The sequence below is a fragment of the Cheilinus undulatus genome, linkage group 2 (assembly GCF_018320785.1).
Source record: "Cheilinus undulatus linkage group 2, ASM1832078v1, whole genome shotgun sequence".
NCBI classification, from domain to species: domain Eukaryota; kingdom Metazoa; phylum Chordata; class Actinopteri; order Labriformes; family Labridae; genus Cheilinus; species Cheilinus undulatus.
Window position 1 is genome coordinate 35,579,000 of NC_054866.1, and position 20,418 is coordinate 35,599,417.

At 38.0% G+C, this 20,418-nt stretch overlaps 1 protein-coding gene across 1 annotated transcript in view; it reads right to left on the reverse strand.

The window, feature by feature from the left end:
* Positions 1–4,995: 4,995 nt before the first annotated feature.
* Positions 4,996–20,418, reverse strand: part of LOC121523028 (neprilysin-like) — a 78,388-nt gene continuing 62,965 nt past the window's right edge. Inside the window, exons 14-23 of the mRNA XM_041807762.1 lie at positions 15,479–15,577; positions 15,309–15,386; positions 14,980–15,083; positions 14,581–14,639; positions 14,353–14,472; positions 13,121–13,254; positions 12,669–12,734; positions 8,652–8,747; positions 7,699–7,775; positions 4,996–7,608 (exon numbers count right to left, since the gene is read on the reverse strand). Of these exons, the coding sequence (XP_041663696.1) occupies positions 7,509–7,608; positions 7,699–7,775; positions 8,652–8,747; positions 12,669–12,734; positions 13,121–13,254; positions 14,353–14,472; positions 14,581–14,639; positions 14,980–15,083; positions 15,309–15,386; positions 15,479–15,577 (933 nt within the window). The 3' untranslated portion in view covers positions 4,996–7,508. The remainder of the gene's footprint in view (positions 7,609–7,698; positions 7,776–8,651; positions 8,748–12,668; positions 12,735–13,120; positions 13,255–14,352; positions 14,473–14,580; positions 14,640–14,979; positions 15,084–15,308; positions 15,387–15,478; positions 15,578–20,418) is intronic.

Sequence of the window (20,418 nt, forward strand, 5' to 3'; positions counted from 1 at the left end):
CCACTGTGGCTGCCATGGAAGCTCCTGTAAATGAAACCTCATCATCATACTTGTGGCTTCCTCAGCCACTTGTAGTGACTACATATCATGTGATTTATACGGTCATCATTGTTTTTTGTTTGTTTTTTTTTTTTTTTTTAATGGTTAGGATCGTTTTAATTTTGATATAAAGGGTCAGTCTGTTGCAAATGCCAGGGTCTTTTTATGAGCCTATTCAGTCACTGGGTTTCGCCTTGAATGCTGTAGAATATTGGTCCCCCTTTTGGGGTCCGGGCCCTCATAGACGCCACCAGAGATCGTAGGGGGCTTAAGGCTTTGTCTCCACTGAATCAAAGTGGATTTTTAAGCTTACATTGAGACACTTACTGAGTAGTTAATTCAAAGGTTTGTGAATAAAACTGACACTTGTTCCTCTCTCAAAACATAGCAGGCTAATAACCCAAACTTCTAATTAAAGTCTAAATAATTCAGTTAGAATTTGTCTTAAGTTTTGACTGCAGTGTATCCATTTATTTGTTTATTTTAATAAACTGGTAAATATTTATATTTGACGATGGGTCTAGAGGGGCTCAGCCCTTTTTTTTAGATAGTCTGTAGAGGCTGTAGGGTAAAAGATGGGGAGCCACAGCGTCAGAATAAAAATCATTCAAATTTGAGTCTGGACATGAGATTAAAAAACAGAATTTTTTAAGTATTTCAAATGGGCCAAATAGGCCCATCAAATATGAATTATTTTCTATTTTTTATCAGTGCATTAAACAATATAAAAGCTATGGCAATTAAAACGTTTAAACAGGAACAAGAGGCCTCTAACAATGAGAGCACAGTTAGAGTGCACTTCACAATAAGAGCTCCTTTCAAATCCAGCCTGCAGTTGCACAGAAGCAACACTAATGGCCTATCTGGAACACTTTCTTACAGTTCCTAATGCATTATTTGCACTTGATTATGTGTTTTTTGCACGCGGTCTTTAAGGTCTGCATAACTGTGTGTTTTTGACCTGACCGCCCCCCTGCCACACACACTCACGTATTCCAGAGGCCACAAACCCTTTCACACGCATGTATGCATACATGCACACACACATACGTACCACTGGCCCATGGTTAGTGTCTCCCAGAGGACACAAGAATGAAAACAGTCTTTTTATGACTAGGAAGCATAGGGGTGAAAAACTTTGTATTGATGGTAACAACAAAAGGCAGTCTAGCGTGGGTGAGTTTCTCATAACTGCAGGATCAAAGGTTCAAAGCACAGAGGTGTTAATTATAATTTTCTTTCTCTATCCAGCAGATATGTTGTCAGTCAAGTCATGTATCCCACTCTTATGCAGTTTCAAAGTTCCAAACATCTCCTATGCTTCAGACTAGATCCTCGAACGGCTATAGTGTGCAAATTGCGAAAACACTCTGTTCAGCTTACCGGGAACATGCTGAGGTGTTGTAATGTTAGCTGTGATGTTAGCAGGCATGGCTGCTAATGACAGGGAGGGTGAGACCACGAGGAAAGTGGGTGGTGTGAACTTTCGGTTATGTGCCAAAGTGCTACCAGCCAGGGCAAGCAGGAGTAGATGCCAGGCTGTAAATAAGCAACTGCAACTGATATCAGCTGCAAAACAATACTTGCGTGAGCTCCAGAGAGGTGGAAATGTGTTCATGCACAAGACATGGTCAAGAATTGGATTAATCTGTGGAATCAGTGGAACATTTTGTATTTCAAACATGTGGACTACACATAGGCAGCCATCGGGCCAAAACCTTGTATCTCCATTTTTACTCATACTTACTTATACCTAGAATGGAATTACTCCACTATAAAAGTAACTAGTTACCAGGGAAAGTAACTATTGCATTCCTCTTTTTTTTTTTTTTTTTTTTTTTAGTTTAAATATGTCTAAGAATTTGGATTTTTTTTTCTAAGCAAGTTTCACAAGCCAGTTGCATAGAGTAGACTTGCATAGACAGGTACTTACACAGAACCTTTAATATTTACTGTTGATAACTGGAGCATGCTCTCAACAACATACCTGCCTATCATTCCATTCAGTTCAGTCAAACTCCAAATAATTCCTGAACTTGGTTTTGTGGAACACCAGCTTGAAGTTGCCCCATTGCACAGGCCCAGCCCGGATCAGTCAAACGTGGCATGCCAAGTCTTGGAGCAGACAACTACTGACCACTGTAGCAGGGCCCATGCTTACAGGCGCTGGCAATGGCACCTGATAAACAGCATTAAGATTTATTGCAAAGAAGCGCTTTTGTAATAAAGAAATGATCTACTAAACACAAATGTCTTTAGTTTTTGTTCTAAGTTTACTTAGCACTACCATCTGGTGGACATTCACTCCCTTTTTAAGAACCCCAGCCTGCTTAATACTCACCAGAAACATATTTGACCAATGAGTGGTACCATGAAATTGTAGCAACACTACCAGAAATTCAAATGTGTGTTTTACCTAGCAATGGGTGCATTTTCATTTCACTTGTGTATAGCAGAAAGAGACATTGAGGCGTTTATATAAATATAGAGTCAATTGGTCTGTGGTTGTTCCTCAAAGGTGTCTTATTTTAGTCTGTTATGGAAAATGAAGTTTGATCTAAAAGATGCTGTAAGTCTGCCTCATTTATCAAAGCGCGCATTTGCAGCTCCTCAGTGAAATAGGGAGCAGTAAAGTAATGAGAGGTCATGACCCCAGCTTCCACTTTGGAGTAATTATCTGGATGTGTTTTGATTCTGGCTCCCGCTAAACTTTTCAAATCCTCTAGATAGTTCTAACACTTGGCCATATTTTTATTGCTCTTTCTTGGCAACCCCTTCCTGTTCATCTTTCACTTTACAATTCTCTTTGGCTTTCTGATTTACCTCTTTAACTTTCACGTGGTTTTTTTAGTCCTCGAACATTCCTGACTGTTTGCTTTCCAGTTTAAGTCTGTGTACAAGCCATCCTCATACCAGAAAATGTGCTTGCTGGTTCATTGCAGCATTGGGTGTATTTATCAGAGGGCAGCTTGGGAGCAGCCATAAAGATACTGCACATTCATTTGTTTGCATCTGGCCTTTGACTAGCTTCAGACATTAGCCTCCACCCCCCTCCTAATGCTTATAGGTCCAATTAGAGGGGAAGGAGTTTAGGCTAATGCTGCATTTAAATAACTTATAGTTATTTTTCTGCCTCTGAGGAAATTAATAGATAAAAGGAAGCCTCCGTGTTAATACCCCCCTAAAGTAAGTAATATATAAGTGAGACAGTATCTAAGAGTATCTACACTCTTCAAGTAAATCATAGTCTGACACTCCAGGTAAAGAGAGAAGGCAAACTGCTTCAGAATTCCTCCTGTTTAATGTAAACCATTTCTCCAAGATTAAAGTCTATAAAAAGGCATAATGTCAAGTCAGCAAGACCAGGGTATTATGTGCATTCACATTTCTATGCAAAGCACAATTCAAGTCCAATACCGAGTGCTTCTCATTTTGAAGCTTGCTGCCCAAAATAACCACCTACGCTTGGGATGTAATGTAACATTTCACTGTATCAGATTGAAGATTGAAGGGCTGCATTTATGTAGCCTAAAGAAAATACTAGAAGAAAGGAGAAACTCACAAATCCCGCAGGACGACTCACCTGCAGCCTCAGTGTGTTATTTAAAGATTTATTTTTGAAAGAAAAAAGCTCCTCAAGATGATTATCAGTCATTTTTATAAAGTATCTAAATACAGGCAACTGAGGTATATCTGTCTTCTTACAGGTGGAGTGATAAAGAGTGAGAGAGAGGCAGAAGGAAGAAAGCCTGAGGGAGAGAGTGAGAATGAAAAATAAAGCTTGAACAAACAAGGGAGGGGGAAAAAAAAGCATCACTGGGAAACAACAATGTATAAAGCCTGGACATGGATGATGGTGTTTACAGGCTGAGGAAGGGGCTGCATCATCATGATGTATCAGTCATTGCTCTACACTTCAGGGGGAAAAGCAAAACTGTCAACAAATAATGATCTTATGATCTTGCATCACAGCCTCTGTTACAAACTTCTATTAAAACCAAAGTTGTACAAATCAATGAGTCCTAAACGGGGAAATGTTGACTTATAACAACCTCCTTTTTCCAAAAAAGAGGCCTTGACTTTTAAAAAAGTTCATAAGGATTTAGCAAAACTCAGCCCACGGTTTAAAACAGAGACATAAATCCCTTGAAAAAGCTTAATTGTCTCATTGTCTGTGACTTGACATTTGCTCTTTAAAAAAAGAAAACACAGGAAGGTAGGTTTTCATGAAATTACAACAAGACCAGACAGAGAAATCTTTCAACCTTTTCTTCAAAGAATACTTTGCCATTTTGTGAAATACTCTAATTGGCTTTCTTGCTAAGAGCAAATATTGATAGGACTCTCAAATTATTCTTTTGCACAAGCTTCAGCTGGAGATTGTTAGCCTAGTCAATAAAGACTGATAAAGGGGAAACAGCTAGCCAGGTTCTGCTAAGTGATTATTTTAAAGTCCATCAAAATCAAATTTGAAGTGTGAAAACAATCAGAATTTAGCAGAATTTATTTAACACTGTAAAATCATGTTTGTAAGACACACTTTTAATCCCTATTTTTTTTAGGACCACGAGTGCAACCACCACCATCACCTGGCTAGGATAGCCGGAGGGTGACGGGAACTATGGCGGGAGATAGTGGGGGAAGACATGAACCAAACATGCGCCAAGATCGGTAATCGATCCAGCAACAAGTACGTTGAGACTACAACCTCAGTATAGGGGCGTCCACTCTCTGAACTAAACTTGCACCAGGTATGTGGCTGTCATTTCTGCCACCCTTTCTCCTAACCTGGCATGCCCAGTCACTCACAGACAGCATTTGGGAAAGGGCAGAGCCTTTGAGAAAAAACTCGAAGGCTGATTGGATGAACGTTCTGTCTGTCACATCTTTACGGGCCAATCAAAGCAATAAAACACGTGATGTGCGCCCCTACCGAATAAGTAAACTCCATAGAGAACTGCACAACGTGAACCATGGCAACTGTAGACATGTCAGTGCATGATTTTTGTCGTTTTTGAAAAGAAAACAACTCAATGTTGTTCTTTTCTTCTTTTAACGAAGAAATGTCATCAAGTTCTGATAACACTGGCACTGTGGCGCTGTCGCCATCCAGTAACGCTAATCTATTCCGCCATAACTGCACCGGCCTCTTGTGGCTGCTTGCTTACGTCACGACTCTGCTGTACCCAAAAGTACAGCCTCTTACCCCTGATTAGTCCTGTCACTTTCTTACTGGGCCCAAATTGTTCAGATGGTAGCTTTGCAAGATGGATTTGCCAGTGAGAAACACGGAAATGAGCGTATCCATCTGCTTTGCAAGGTTACCTTTCTCCCTCATGAGGCCATAATTATGCATTGAAAGAAAATTGGGGTGTACTGATCAGTAAATAAAGCTTTTGGAGTGCTGGTTTAAAGCACTCATTCAAAGACAAGTGCCAAGTTTAACCTGACACTACTTTCATACAACTTTATCTCCCTTTTCTAGATCAAAATACTCCTGAATGGCTATAAAATGCTAATGTGCTTGATTACATCCGGGTAGTTGAGCAGTATGAACTACAGACTCGACTAGAGGCTGAGGGCAGTGTTACAGTTTGGACACCATTATTGGTTGGCCCAAATTGATACAAAATTTAATACTAGTTTAACTTTTTGGTACCTTAAAATGAGGCAGTGTTAAACAGACTATATGAGCAGCTGTGGTATTCATGACCTTGTAAGTCCAATTTTTTCTGAAAGTATCAAGTGCACAAGTTGTGATATTCAATTTATATATATATATATATATATAGCATACAAAAAAGGACAAAAAGCATTGTGATTAATTCTAACATCCCTAATTACAGCATTATTATTATTTAAAATTTAAACACTACAGTAAAGACAAATGTAGAGAGATGGTCCGTTTTGCGTTTAAGTTTGTAAAAAATATTATTAACAAAGAACAAAAGGAATCAAAATAGATTGTACGATTGTATAATAGATTTTTTTCATCCTTGCAAGAAAGTATGTCCACAGTCTTGTCTTTGTTTTTTCCTCCATTTTCAAAAGCCATTATTGTGCTGAAGCAAATGTTTTACAGCCACAAGCACAGGGGTTTGCTTTGTTCCTGGATCAAAAATGTTGATATAAGGATTTTGTGAAAAATAAGTGGTGGATTTGAATGGAATTTCACCGATGGAACCAGAGCTGTTGAAAAAAATGGACAGGCACTGGTGAGCTCTATTACATTGCTAGTTATTTTAACATGTGGAGAGAGCCAGGCTAGCTGTTTACAGTCTTTATGCTAAGCTATGCAAACAGGCCACTGATTGAAGCCTTATCTTCTTTTTTTTTTTTGACAAGAAAGCAAATAAGAGCGATACTGTCAAGCTCTTCATTGATGTTACATTTTTCTCATTTCTTTTCCTCTGGCAGATTTGTATCTTCACACACACACAGTAGCACAACAGATAATGTAAGGCATACCAGTTTGCTTGACAAACAGTAGACAGCAATTATAATGAAGAAAAAAAACAAAACAAAGGAAGACATATATTCACACAGAAACAGACAGGAGGGAGGCTCAGTGAATGTAGAAAAAAGGTTCTGGTATCTGTCGATTGTCAGCTCAATGATTCACCACCAGCTGTCATCTTAAAGGCGAAAAAACTTCATTTTGGTTTATTATGACAGACTGCTAATGAACACCAGCCGCCTGTCAACTGCAGTTAAGTCATTAAAGATAAATATAGAACAGCATTGTGTAATATGTGATTACGGATTAAGTATTTACTGCTCTATGCAACAAAATAAATTCTGATTTTCTGTAATAATTTATCTAGTCTAGTTCTATATATAAACAAAGAGTACATTAAGGGTACATTGTTGAGTGAATCAGCATGTAGATGTAGGCTGAAACCAGCTGAGGTTTTTATGAGAGGTATTCAGCTCAGTCCCACATACAGCACAGTGGTTCAGCCCTGTTACACGTGTTTAATATGAGTGGGCGTGTGATGTATTCATATGCCAGTGGGTTTCAGCACATTTGTCTGCCCCTTTTCTTTCCAACTACTTATGCAGCTTTTTGACTGAAACACACTCACACATTGGCAGACTAGCAAATGATAATAAAACCAGGTTGAAAATGAAGAGAAGAAAAATAAAAACACAAGGAGTGATTGTATCCAGTGAGTAGCATAAAAATCTGGCTGATTGAAAGACCTACAGTATCAGAGTCGCAGAGACAGAGCTCTGCCTGTCTGTCTGCGAGGGTGCAGTCCACTGCTCTCCTCAGAGGAAGTGCATACTGCAGCGTCAGTCCACCAGCCCTGGTCCATCCAGTTAAGAGCTGAGAGGAGCTTCCACTTCCATGCAGCGCCCGCCCCACACACACACACACAAGTGCTCCAACAGTCAGAGAGGGGAGGTACTGTAGGCGTACAGGGATGATCCATGCCCTAACAGACCCCATCCCACAAGTCTGTGGATCACCACACACGGCAGATGTTGTCAGGGACCATGTAACTGCTCTTGTTGCAGCTGAATGTTTTGGCAAATTCTGGGAAATTTTGAAGGGATCCAAGTACCCTGGGAAACACACAGAAGACATAGTTATTAGTTTGGGTTGAACCTGATAGATTACAAGGTTAACTGGCTGATAAATGGTTTCTAATTTACCTGAATTTCCCTGGACTGTGAACATCTACTTTTATAGAATTAACAGCCTGCTCTGGTCGATGTGTTCCACACCACACCTGAAAAAGGCAGAGATCAATACATCTGTCCATCAACCAACCTGTTTATTCATCTACCATGACATTTGTCTTTTCATCCATCCTTACTTAATAATTATTTCAACAAATCATCCAACCTCTGAATAATCCACTCAAGCACCCAACAATCCCTAGATCATTCATTAACCATGAAGCACAGCCATCTAATAATCCAACTAGTCATTTATCTTTCACTACATCCTTCTAAGATGCAAATTAAAGAAAAGTTGACAGGGTAGACATTAAGCTTAATTTTAAAACACCAATCTTTAGTCATTCACCATTAAACCATCATCCATCTATCTGTAAATCCCTTCAGCATTATCATCCTCACTCCATCCATCCATCCATCCATCCTGTATTTTATCCATACAGTTGCTGGATCATCCTTCCACCAAATCAACTAACCACCCATCAGTCCACTCATGAATCTGACAATCCTTAGATTTATCATTCAACTCTTAACCCAGTGGTACAATCAGCCAACCATCAATTTTGGCAAATGTTTCAGTGGCAATGTTATCTAGCAGACACTTTTGTGCAAAGAGATGCTCATCTGAGAGTAACTACAACCCAAGCAAAGATCTAGACAGGAGGAAACAGCACGACTAAGTGCAACAAATTGAAGTCAAGTTGATGTTGCAGAGATTAAAGTTTGAATTATATATTCTCCATTTATTTATCTTTTTATCTATCATCCATCCAGACATATATCAGTCCACTACCTTCAATTTATCTTTATTCAACTTACCATGCAGCCATTGGATATTCATCAATCAGTCTATCCATGTAACCCTTTATCCACTATTCATAATCAATAAGTCAATCCATCCATCCATCCATCCATCCATGAGCTACCTGTGCAAAGTTTAGGAAGAAGAGCTGATCATGGGATAGATCGATGCCAGGCAGTGGTGGTTCCTCTCCATGTTCCTCTACATAGTTCTTATAGGCCTGTAGTAGAAATAGAGAACAGATATTAATAACTGCTATTTTTACAAAAGTGCTGAAAATTGTGTTATTTTCTCATTATAAACACTTAATGCTAATCTGACTCATAATAAACTCATAAAACATTTAAAGTTAAACTTTTAATATATTCAGTAAATATATATAAATATAAATAATAAATAATTAAAAAAATAATGTAAATATGATATAATATATACAATAATATAAATAATAAAAAATAAAGAATAAATAAATATATTTAGTAGTATTCATAAAACATTCAGTAGACTAGCATTATTGACAGCTTTGGTTATTTCATTATCTTTTTCAACATTTCAAATTTCAGAACGCCAAGGCAGTTGGAAAATTGCAACGCCCTTTCTTGTTTCAAAACAGTCTGGTATTTCTCTCCTGTCCAAATGTGGACAAACATCAGACAGCCAAATGACCCACACTTGAAACTGTAACACAGCAAGTCTCTTGAGGCAATACAGATGATGTGGTACAAAATACCTCAATTTCAAAAATGATGTGTGTCCACTTGATCCCCTTCTCTTTTATCTGGGACTGTTTCAACATCTGCCCAGCATCTTTTTGGCCAAAGTATCTGAAGGTTTATCATGTCTATGGAGCAGATAGCTTAGCAGTTCGTCATAACCCATGTACAGAGGCTGTAGCAAGAACTTTTTTATGCATTTCAAGTATAGGATATAGGGACAGGTATAAGGTGTTATTTTGACTGTAAAGCACACTTTTTAAAGGGATTGGCACAAAGGGATTTGAGGCGTGTCTGGCTTAATTTAGCTAGTTTTTGACATCCTGGGCTCTATGTAAGGCGCAGAGTGTGAAGAGGTTGGATTAAATCCTTTGATTATGCATAGGTTTGCTCTGGGAGTAGCATGAATCCAAGCAATTATATTGTCAGCTTTCACTGCATTTTAGAGCCAGGTTTGCCTCCAGGTTTGTGCATTTCTATTTACACAATGGGTTTTATTCTTTATTCTTAAACAGACCAAACCCCAGCCAGCTGATTTAACCTCCTCTCTTTAATGTGCCTCCAAATACATAGAACACCTAAAGAACATATGTTTATGACATATGTTTATGGGGTTTGAAGTTCTGTTTCATTTAAACATCCCCTCACCACCACACACTTTCTAAACATTTTCACATGAGGTGCAGAGTGTATCCTCATTAAGTATTGAAATCTCCAGACACACAGACAGGATCGTATATGAGCTATATTAGGTAAAGTTTTGTCAGCTCTACATCAAATAAAAGTAGACATTAATTTTAATTAATCAAACATTAGTTAAACATTAATTTATAGTGCACTTTTATACTACTTTTATAGTTGAGTCATGCGCTGTTGTCCATCCCATGCATGTGAAACAAGCTCAGTTGAAATTGGTCATTCACTCATCAATGTATGAAGCCAGTTCACACCACTAGGAATGGAGTAGACAATGCATCTTTCCCATAGCACCAACTCTCAGTCACTCAATTAAAAGTGATTTATTTCTGAAGTTTGTGTGCAACAAATCTATCCTTGCAAGAGTGTCAGTAGCGTACATTCACTGTTTTATCTGTACCTTTATCATCTTAATGACTAACATCAAGCTGTTTGACTCCTGCACATCTCTAATATCACCATTGTAGCACGGCAGTAAAAATTCGAGAGGGGTCTGGATGCAGACCGCAAGTCTTAGAGGCCCGGTCTTGCAGACAACTTCTATGAGGCATAGCCTCTGTCAGAACAGAGGTAAAGTTATTTGCCAGTTCAGCATTTTTATTCATCTTTACATTTTTTTAATCAAATTTAATCATTAACAAATCGATTCCTATATTTGAATGTAGTTCAGACCAAAAACTTCAACCCTTAAAACACACAATTTGAAGTTTATGCATGAATTAATGAACAAAATTCAGTCTTTAAAAGACACTTTAAAGTGTAAGAAATGATGATAAATAAAGAAAAAAAATTGAAGCTGTTGAAATCTGTTGGTCCAGTCAAAAACTCCACTAAGCAAAGCTCTCACGACCATTCATCTGAGACACTGTATATCTCTTTTCAATTATTATTCAAATATTTATTTCTTTGCATTTTGTAATTGAAATAAAATAAGATTAAATGATACCAAAAGTAAAAAAAAATTACAAAATGATTAATAAAGGCAAGTGAACAGTCTACTTACAGAAAAAATGTTGGTCCTCCATGAAAACATTCTAATGCAGCCAGTGTAGCTTACATAGCTGTATCGTGCTACATAGCTAATGGAGCTAGGCAGAGCTCACAAAGCAGCTACGTTCTCTGCATGGCTAAATTTGACTGAATCCTGGATTCATTTACATATAGATCTGTTTTAGTAGTTATGTAAATGATGACTCACCTTAGCTAAAGCTAATGTAGTTACACTAAAGCTAACATAGTTATGTAGCTACGTAGGTAATATAGCTATTTGAGCATCAGTAAACATAGCGTAAGATAACGTAGCTAACATAGCTTCATTAGCTTCAGCTACATTAGCTTTGTTAGCTGCATTAAAGCTTTTAGCAGACTGTTTAGTCATCTTTGTTCAATGTTCTGGTTTTGCAGGCCTGGTTTTTGACTTGTAATGGTTGGTATCCTTCCCTAACCCTAACCAGTTTAATCTGATTTTATTCTGAGCTACCTCGGTCTTCCTATAACTAAGATTTCTGCTGAGAATAATGAATTTTCCACAGAGCTCCTTCAGCCTTGAATTTCTCATGTACTGTATTAGCTCATTTGGGCTGTTCTGTATTTAGAAAATAAATACACTGAGTTCATATTTATAAGTAATAGCCATATTTTGAATAGGCAAGTGGCACAACTTTTTGTTAATGATGCAAGCATGAGTATACTTTAAAGAAAGTTTAAATGTGTCTCAGTGGAGTGATACCTGTGTGATTGAACGAGCACTTGAACAGTAAAGAAACGTTAAAACTGTATCTCGTGGTTCAACTCATCATTTATTGCAGTTATAGTAAGTGAAGAAACAAAACAAGGGACATGTGTTCTGTTAACATGTAGAGCTTAGGGAGAGGACGGGAGTGTTACTGGCTGAAATTTCTGTGTGAGAATATGAAAAAAAAGATAGATGTAATCATTTTGAAAAATCACAGCATGATTTTCTCTAATGAAATGTTTATGGCCTATTAAAACAAGGTTTCTATGTCCCATTTCACAGTTTTCTGCTTGTTATTACCTGAAACCAGCTGTCTAGGACTTCCTGAACTAAATCACAGGTAACATCATCAGAGGGCTCAATTTGACCTGCAACAGCTGCGATCATCATCAGAAATGTACTAAAACAGTCTGGTCATGTTGCGAATCCATGGTCTGAACTGGGCTTCATACATCTTCTTAACAGCAGGCAGACACTGTGTTGCAGACTTTACACCAGGCTGTAAGTGGTATAGGGTGCAGTCATATACTGTGTCCCCAGATCAAAACTCCTGACTTTAAAATGAGCACACCCCTGGGCACCAATGGAGGCACAGGGATATCTGTGCTAAGTATCAAAAGACTGGGCATAAGATAGCACCCACAGTGGCTGAGATCTTGTCTCTAAAGTTCTTGTGACTTTAAATCAGCAGCTCACCTGAGAATGGGCATAATGGATTATGTTATTTGAAATATATGGCTTGTCTCCTGCACTGAAATCTACGAACGCCCTTTGTCTCTACACCTTTGGTCAAAACTGGTGAAATCAGCTGAAACACAACATCCTCTGTTGTATTTATAATAGCTAATGAGCTAGTCAGTGACCCGGCACAATGACACATCTATTAATGCGAGCAAGCAGACAAAAAAACACAAACCACAGTCTGAATGCCATCCTCTGTCATCTTTAAACCAGGCCTCTTAAACCGAGTTTCCTCCTTTGTTTTCGGGCTCATTACCTGATATGCCTGCCGTATCCCTCCGTTGTCAGCAATGTTCTCCCCGAGGGTGTCGTTACCATTTAACTAGAGAGGGGACACAAGGAGACAGACAACAAAGATTGTCAGGGAAAATAGGACCTGGGGAGATGGTAATTTTTCCTCTGTATTACAGCAAACAGCAGATATCACTCTTTGGGATACAAGCCATAATTTTCCCAGGGGATAAAAGAAGCATTGTTCAAAGCAGTAGGACAGAAGGGGAGACAAATAGAGGGAGAGGGATGGATATGTCAGCACAAAAAATATTATAGACATATAAGCCTGTAAAACAGAGAGGAATAGGCCATCAAAGGTAACATGAAAGCAAATAAATGAGTCCAGAAAGAAAAGTTGAGATCGTATTTGAGTTTGTTTTTGGATAAGTTTGAAAGTGAGGAGAAATGAAGGACAGATTGTCTACCAGAACATACATGGAGTCCATTGGCAAGGTCCCAGGAGAAGTTGCTGTACTGATTGACGATGCACTTGGACAGATCCAGGAATCTCTGAGTGGATTCAGGTGTCCACCAGTTCTTCAGGTCACCATCTTTATCGTAGTTACGACCTTAAACAAGAGGAGAATTGCATTGGAGATTTTTGTAACATTAAAAATGGAGTACATTTCATAAAAGTTTTTTTTTTTTAAATATTATATCATATCAAACCTGCATATTAAAATTAACACTGTCAGAGTTAATACGGTCATCTTTACAGTGTCTATGTGGATCCACACTATAGAGTGTTGATTTGATAACAAAACTAATTATGTGTCATTATTGACTTGAAATGTACTCTTCTTAACACTAACCAGTTATTGTAGCTCAACACTTCTTTGTAGTGTTACAACTGTACTCAACCAGTGGATCATATTAAAATATTAAGTGTTATCCTCATGTTAACGCTGTAATGCTTCAATATTTATATAATTAATTACTTAAAAAATGGGAATATTGGTAACACTACTGGTTATTTCCTTTCACTTTGGGTGAAAGTTCAGAGTTTTTACAATTCAAATAACTGACACATTGCCATGCCAGGACACCTGGCAAAGTCAGGTGTTTTCTGGTAGGGATGGATCAAAGAGAACAAAGCAGAGCTACGAAACACCCTTTGAGAATCAGCTAACAACTCTTTTTTGTACACCAGCCCACAAATCAGTAAGTCAGTGGATAACTTCACTCATGGTGAAGAACATCAAAAACAACAATAATTCACCAGAATCATGAGCAAAAGAATCTCAGCAACATTGAAACACATATAAATACATCTAATACACTTTTAAACGATTTGCATTTAATTTAGAATTGAGTTAAAATTACCCTTTGGTGGTTAAAATCCACTGAGCAATCAACACTCCAGGTTTTGCGGGGAATATTCATATTTTAGTGTCTGTGTAGCTTGCAGTCAAGGGCAGCTGTATAAAATAATCCTGACATTTTTGAGAGTAAATATCAAAGCTTTTATAACCCAGTGAAAATAAGTGGAGAGAATTTTTATTGGGGTTGTATGATTCCAGGCAGCAAGCAGACATGGCATTTCAGCACACTTTCTCTTTCTGAAAGTGGTACCAGGTACAGCAAAGGAAATATTTCTATCCAAATACCAATATAGCTGCCAAACTGCCTCTAGGAGGATTAGAGGGCAACAGTGTGGAAAATCATACCATTGTCATCAAAGCCATGTGTGATCTCGTGACCGATTACCATGCCGATGCCACCATAGTTGAGGGATTTAGGCTGGCCTTTGCTGAAGAAAGGCGGCTGGAGGATGCCTGCAGGGAACACTGAACACAAGGGAAATTAAAAATGAAACCATTTGAATGCAGAACTGTGAGCATTTGCACAAGTGTTTTTGGTGCTGAATGTGTTCAAATGTGCACATGTGGAAATACCTATTTGGTTTTTGCTGGATGAGTAGAAGGCATTGACAACAGCAGCTCCAGTTACCCACCTGAAAGAGTCAAAGAGGGTGGAATGACAGAATAGTGGAGTAAGATGCAGCACAATGCACATTCAATGAAAAATATTCAAATGAAGCCATGTGTTATAACAACAGGCTAACATTAAAGTTCCTGCTGTGCTTGGTGGTAGGCTGAACTGTGTCTGTGTGTAGGAGTTTGTGTGGGAGAATGTGAATGCATCGTGCTAAATGCAAGCCAGTGTGTCACACCAAGCACTATAAGCATAAATTCTTTTATCAGTGATTTAAATAAAGCTTACAAATACTGCAAATTTGAAATTAGTCTGTTGTCTAAGCAGTGGTGTAACTTGGCCCCCATGAGGAAACTTACTCTTCTTTGTTGACTTTCACCCTGAGTTTCCGCAGGCGTTTCTTCTGTATATACTCCAGGTTCAGCAAGCTGTTTTCAAAGTACTCCTCTGCACTGTATTCCAGCTAACACCGACACAAGCACAGCCAGAGGAACAGGAGGATTAGCTGTGATGAGAGCTATCAACACCTGCTTATTTATTCTCTTTCTGAGCTCATAAAAGCCAAACATTCACAAAGATGTTTTCAGAGAATTGGTATGCCACTACAATGAACCCACTCTGTATTTTGTTACAGTATTTCAATAAAAGAAGGAAAAGAAGTCCTGATGAAATGAGTTTGGACACTCACATCTTTGTACTCATTGTTGAGGTATTCATCATCCATGATGTTGTCAGAATACCCGATTCTCTCCCGAATAGCTCGTGCCTACAGAGAAGAAGGAAAGTTAGTAGATGTCCAACAGTTAAGACATCCCATCCTAAAAGAGCTGCAAAACAACAGTTTACTTTCCATAATACCTTCTCCTCTGCTGCTTTCTTGGTCTCTGCATCCATCCAGGTCAGATCATTGAGGTTGCTAATGAACACTTCACGAATGTCTTTAATCATCTCCTCCATCTAAAGCCCACACATAAACAGGCAAAGACACAAAGAGGCACGAGTCACAAGGAATGTAGCGTCATGTAATAGTTAGCCGTATGTCATGGAAAAAACACAACTGTCAGTCAGCACAAGCCTTTTATAGCGTGGATACTTATAAAAGTTCAATATGTAGAAGTTTTGCACTGAAATGTCTCAATTTATTTACAAATGACCACTCCCATGTTCCATTTATTTTGAGTATATAGCAGCAGGGACCACCTTGAGTACATGACCTCAAATATTCTCAGCACTTTTCAAATCCAAATAAATTCTTAATATTTGTAGCTATAACAGTCTGGGTCCCTGTCATGGCAGCTGCCATAACAGAGCTGCCGTGACAGGCATGAAATGTTTATAGTTGCCTTGGAAAGCTTGAACTGCTACTAGAAGCTTGTAAGAGGCCCTTTAAGTGGACACATTTTGAAAAATAGCTCACTTTAATGCCCCCTAAGTGGACAAAAAGTTGACAAAATGCCCACAGTAATGCCCTCCAAGTGGCCCTCTTAGTGGACAAAATAAGACAAAGTGTCCTCCGTAATGCCCTGGAGATAGTCAAAATCTAAATAATTGGCCTCTTCATTGCATTATGAGTGGACAAAATTTACAAATTGGTGTCTTAAGGGCCCACTTAGATGAAAAAATAAGAAAAAAATGCCATCTTAACTGCCCTCCAAGTGGACAAAATTTGACAAATAACCCTATAAGGACCCATTAAGTGGAAAAAAAAGTCATATGGCCCTCTTTGCTGCCCTATTGAGTGGACAAATATAACAAAGTGCCCTCCAAAATCTGACAAGATGCCCTCCGTAATGCCCTCGGGTAGAAAATTTTTGGGACAACTGGCCTCTTCAGTGCCCTCTTAGTAAAAAGAAAGACAAATTAGCCTCCTAAGCACCTTCTAAGTGGGCAAAATTTTTCAAATGGCCCTGCTGTGTGCTCCTCAAGTGAGAAAAAAATTGTAAATTGTAAATAAGTACCTTCTCGAGGGCCCATTTAGTGGACAAAATTTGACAAATGGGACTCTTAAGGCACAAATTAGACAAAATTTGACAAGTGGGACTCTTGGGTGTCCTCTGAGTGGAAAAAATAGCAAATTGGTGTCTTATGGGCTCTCTCAGAAGAAAAACATAAGAAAAATGGCCCTTCAGTGGCCCTCCAAAATTTGATAAACAACCCTCATAAGGGCCCATTATTTGTTAAAAGAAAAAAAAAAGAAAGAAAAAAAAAGACAAATGGACCACTTTACGGCCCCTTAAGTGGACACAAATAACAACGTGCACTCGTAAATGCCCTCTAAGTGGACAAAATTTGACAAAAGGCCCCCCATAATGCTCTCATGGTAGAAAATATTTGACAAACAGGCATCTTTAAAGCCCTCAGAGAGAACAATATTGACAAATGGGCCTCTTAAGTCAATTACTTATGATGTTATCAGGAGCTAAATATCTTAATGTTAAAATGGGGTGCCTCAGGGCTCAGTCTTGGGAAATTGTAAATTACTCTCTACATCAACAGTGCAGGTCAAAATGTACCAAATGCATTTTTTATTTATATGCAGATAACACTGTTATTTACCGATCCGCTTCTACACATCAGGCCCTATGTTTCTTACAGGAAACTTATGATGCCGACAGAACACTCTGCCTAAGTTAACATTGGTTTGAAATCCTGGCAAAAGCAAAGTTATAATGATTCTAAACTAAAAATAGCTAATGAACCTGCTTACCATGACCACACCTCAGGTTGTATTTTGTAATTGAGTCTGTCTTATAAATACCTTGGTTGATTGATTCTCTGACCTTTAAGCGTCATACTGAACAATTTATAAAGAGGTTGATGTTAATGGGCTTTTACTTCAGAAATAATAAGAAGAAAAGACTTGCTGCTGCCACATATCTTTATTCATAAGGCAATACTTAACCTGCTTCCATCATACTTGTGTGATTTTGTTCATGTGAAAAGTTGTGAAAGCAACAAGTCTTCACGCTGTGACTCAGTCACAAAACTTGTTTTTGCTACCTGAGACCAAAGTCTATTTTGAAATGGGTTAAAAGAGTTTTAGACAGTGTTAATTTCATTATCTAAAACTATGACTTAAACTATTCATTGACAGCCTTTTTTTCCCATGACAAAAACTTGACTAAGACTAACAAAAATAGATCTGTGATGACTAAAACTGACATAAAGTAAGTTTAGTTTTCATCAAGATGATTTAAAAATGTAATGTAGTTTTCATCAGGCATTCAAAATCCATAATATTTCTCTACTGGTTGTAAATCTGTCAAAAAACAATGCAGCTGTATCTATTTTGTCTCTTAGCTGTGGAAAGCAGTGTGAAAGAGTGCATAGAACACACTACCGTGATACCAGATTTAGGCAAGGAAGTAAATGCTTGGAATAAAGGTAAAGACTAAAACCTGGGGACTTTTTATTAACTACAGATGAAAATGTCTTGAGTTTTCGTCAAATACAACTAAATTAAAACTAAAAAGGGTAGAAATTACTAAAAAGGGACTTAAACTAAGACATTTTGTCTAAAGACTAAAACTAAGACTAAAATTAAAAACAGCTGCAAAAATTAACTTACTTAAATTATTGGTTTTGGATTTGCTGCTCCTGTAGCCTGGATTGAGATGTACATCTTGGGGAGCTGGTCTCCTTAGGTTTTTTTAAGTAGATGAAAGGTGTTGGGGAAGATGCATCAGGTATGTAGCGCCACATTATGTAATAATGTTGCATTATGTAATAATGTAATAAATTTTCAATTCATTATATAATAATGCCACATTTTGTAAGCCACTCAGCGGTCAGGGTTAGGGCAAGGTAGTAGGGTATACCCCAGAGCCCACCTTAAAGGTGCAGTGTGTAATATTTAGCCTAGTAGCATTTAGTAAAACAAACAAACTTGGTTGAATGAAACATGATGTCTACAGGTAGGTCTATCCTAAATATTACACACTGCACCTTTAAGTCCTACGGTTAAGGTTAGGTGTTTAGTCTAGAGCCCTGAAGGGGGGTTAGGTTTAGGCATAAGTCACTAAGTGGTTAGAGTTAGGGCAAGGTAGTTGGGTAGGGCATACCTTGGAGCCCACACTAAGTCCTATGGTTAGGGTTATTACATAATGTGGCGTTATTACATATTGTGGCGCTACAAGGTAGTAGATGTCTTGACTTTCTGCTCTGTAGCTCAGGAGTTGGCTGATCTGTGTATGTAGTGTTATTAATGTTTCATGTCTGTAACTCTGTTAAACGGGCTACTGCCTGTCTTAGCCAGGGCACTCTTGAGAATGGCATTCTTAATCTCAATGAGGTTTCCGGACAAATAAATCTAGATAAGTAGAAATGTAGCCAAAGTTTCCACATTGGATCCAAAACTTGGGGTTTCACTGCAGTTTATTAGGAATATGGGCCTTTAATTGAAACGTATGACTGGAAATCCATATTATTTTGTTCAGATAGTAATTTATACTCATCATTTTTGTTACTTTTTTGATTGAGAGCTCCCTGGCAGTGCAATTTACATACTGTGTGTTTATGTTTCCAAGAGGATCCTGTTAAAAGCTTACACAATGAGCTGAAATACATTGCACAATGTAGTCATAAAACATGTCTCATGATTTAGACCCTGTCATGACACAGTCGCTTATCAATGCAGAAGCACACAGTGTTCCTCTGTGTATAAAAGTGATGACACCACTTCAGATTACTGCTAGTGTTTTGATGTTTCTCTGACTAATTTTCCACATGGAATAAAACTCAGAAACTATTTCAGTGTGTGAGCAAATGGAAGAGTGACAGTGACAGCACATTTTGTTAGTAAAAGCCACAATCAAAATGTGCTTACAGAAGTGATCAGTACATTTATGCATCTCTACATGAGTTTCACCTTGTTTGTGCATTTTCTACACAAATTTGCTGATGCATTATTGATAAAGCTGACAGTTAACATTCTGCTTCTTAAGGCTTTTGAATATTTAAATTTACTCACAGATGCAGTTTGGGTTGAAATATGTTTCACTGAAGTAACTCAGAATCATCTAACTCATATGAGGAGATTATTTTGCTCAGTGTTGAACTATCAGTAAGACATATACTGAGTAACAAAGCAGAATGGGTTTCATCATTCTTACAAAGTGAGCACATTTGTAAATAAATGTATTTTTCATCAGCATACTTCCGTTCACATAACAATTGGCAGTGGCATAGTGGTAGAGGGAAAAGATTGGTTATATTTTATGCCAATTAAATTCAGAATCACCTGAATCCACATGAAAAGCTTAGTTTTTAGATGAAACCTGTGGTGTTTCTATAGGGCTGTTTCTACATTTGTGGGGTCCCTGTGCAGAAAGGCTGTTTGGGGGCCCCTAGTTTGCCAAACTACCATGGAGAGATTCCTAATCCTAAACATGCTAATGATGCATGCATGCATGTATGTATGGTAACCTCTCATAATAAAATTAAACATCTTAAGTTGAGCCACTCAAGCAAAATAACAAGGAAAACTACAATCCTCTACAGCTCAATAAATAAAGCACATTGAGTGTTTTTAAAAATTGTTTACTTTAACCCTCAGGCATCACTTTAATTTAGTACCCTTTAAAGTCATTAAGGACAAAACTGTCCACTTCCAAAAAATTGCTATAAAACTTAACAGATTAATATTTGCTACCTGTGACAGTGGTAAAAGTAGCCCAATTCCATGGGAAAACTATGGACTTGGCAACCCTGCTCTTCATCTTGCTCCTTGGCGTAGAAGGAATGAAATGATCAGATAGAGACACACAGTTTCTGATGTGAGTCCAAGCAGGTGCATAAAC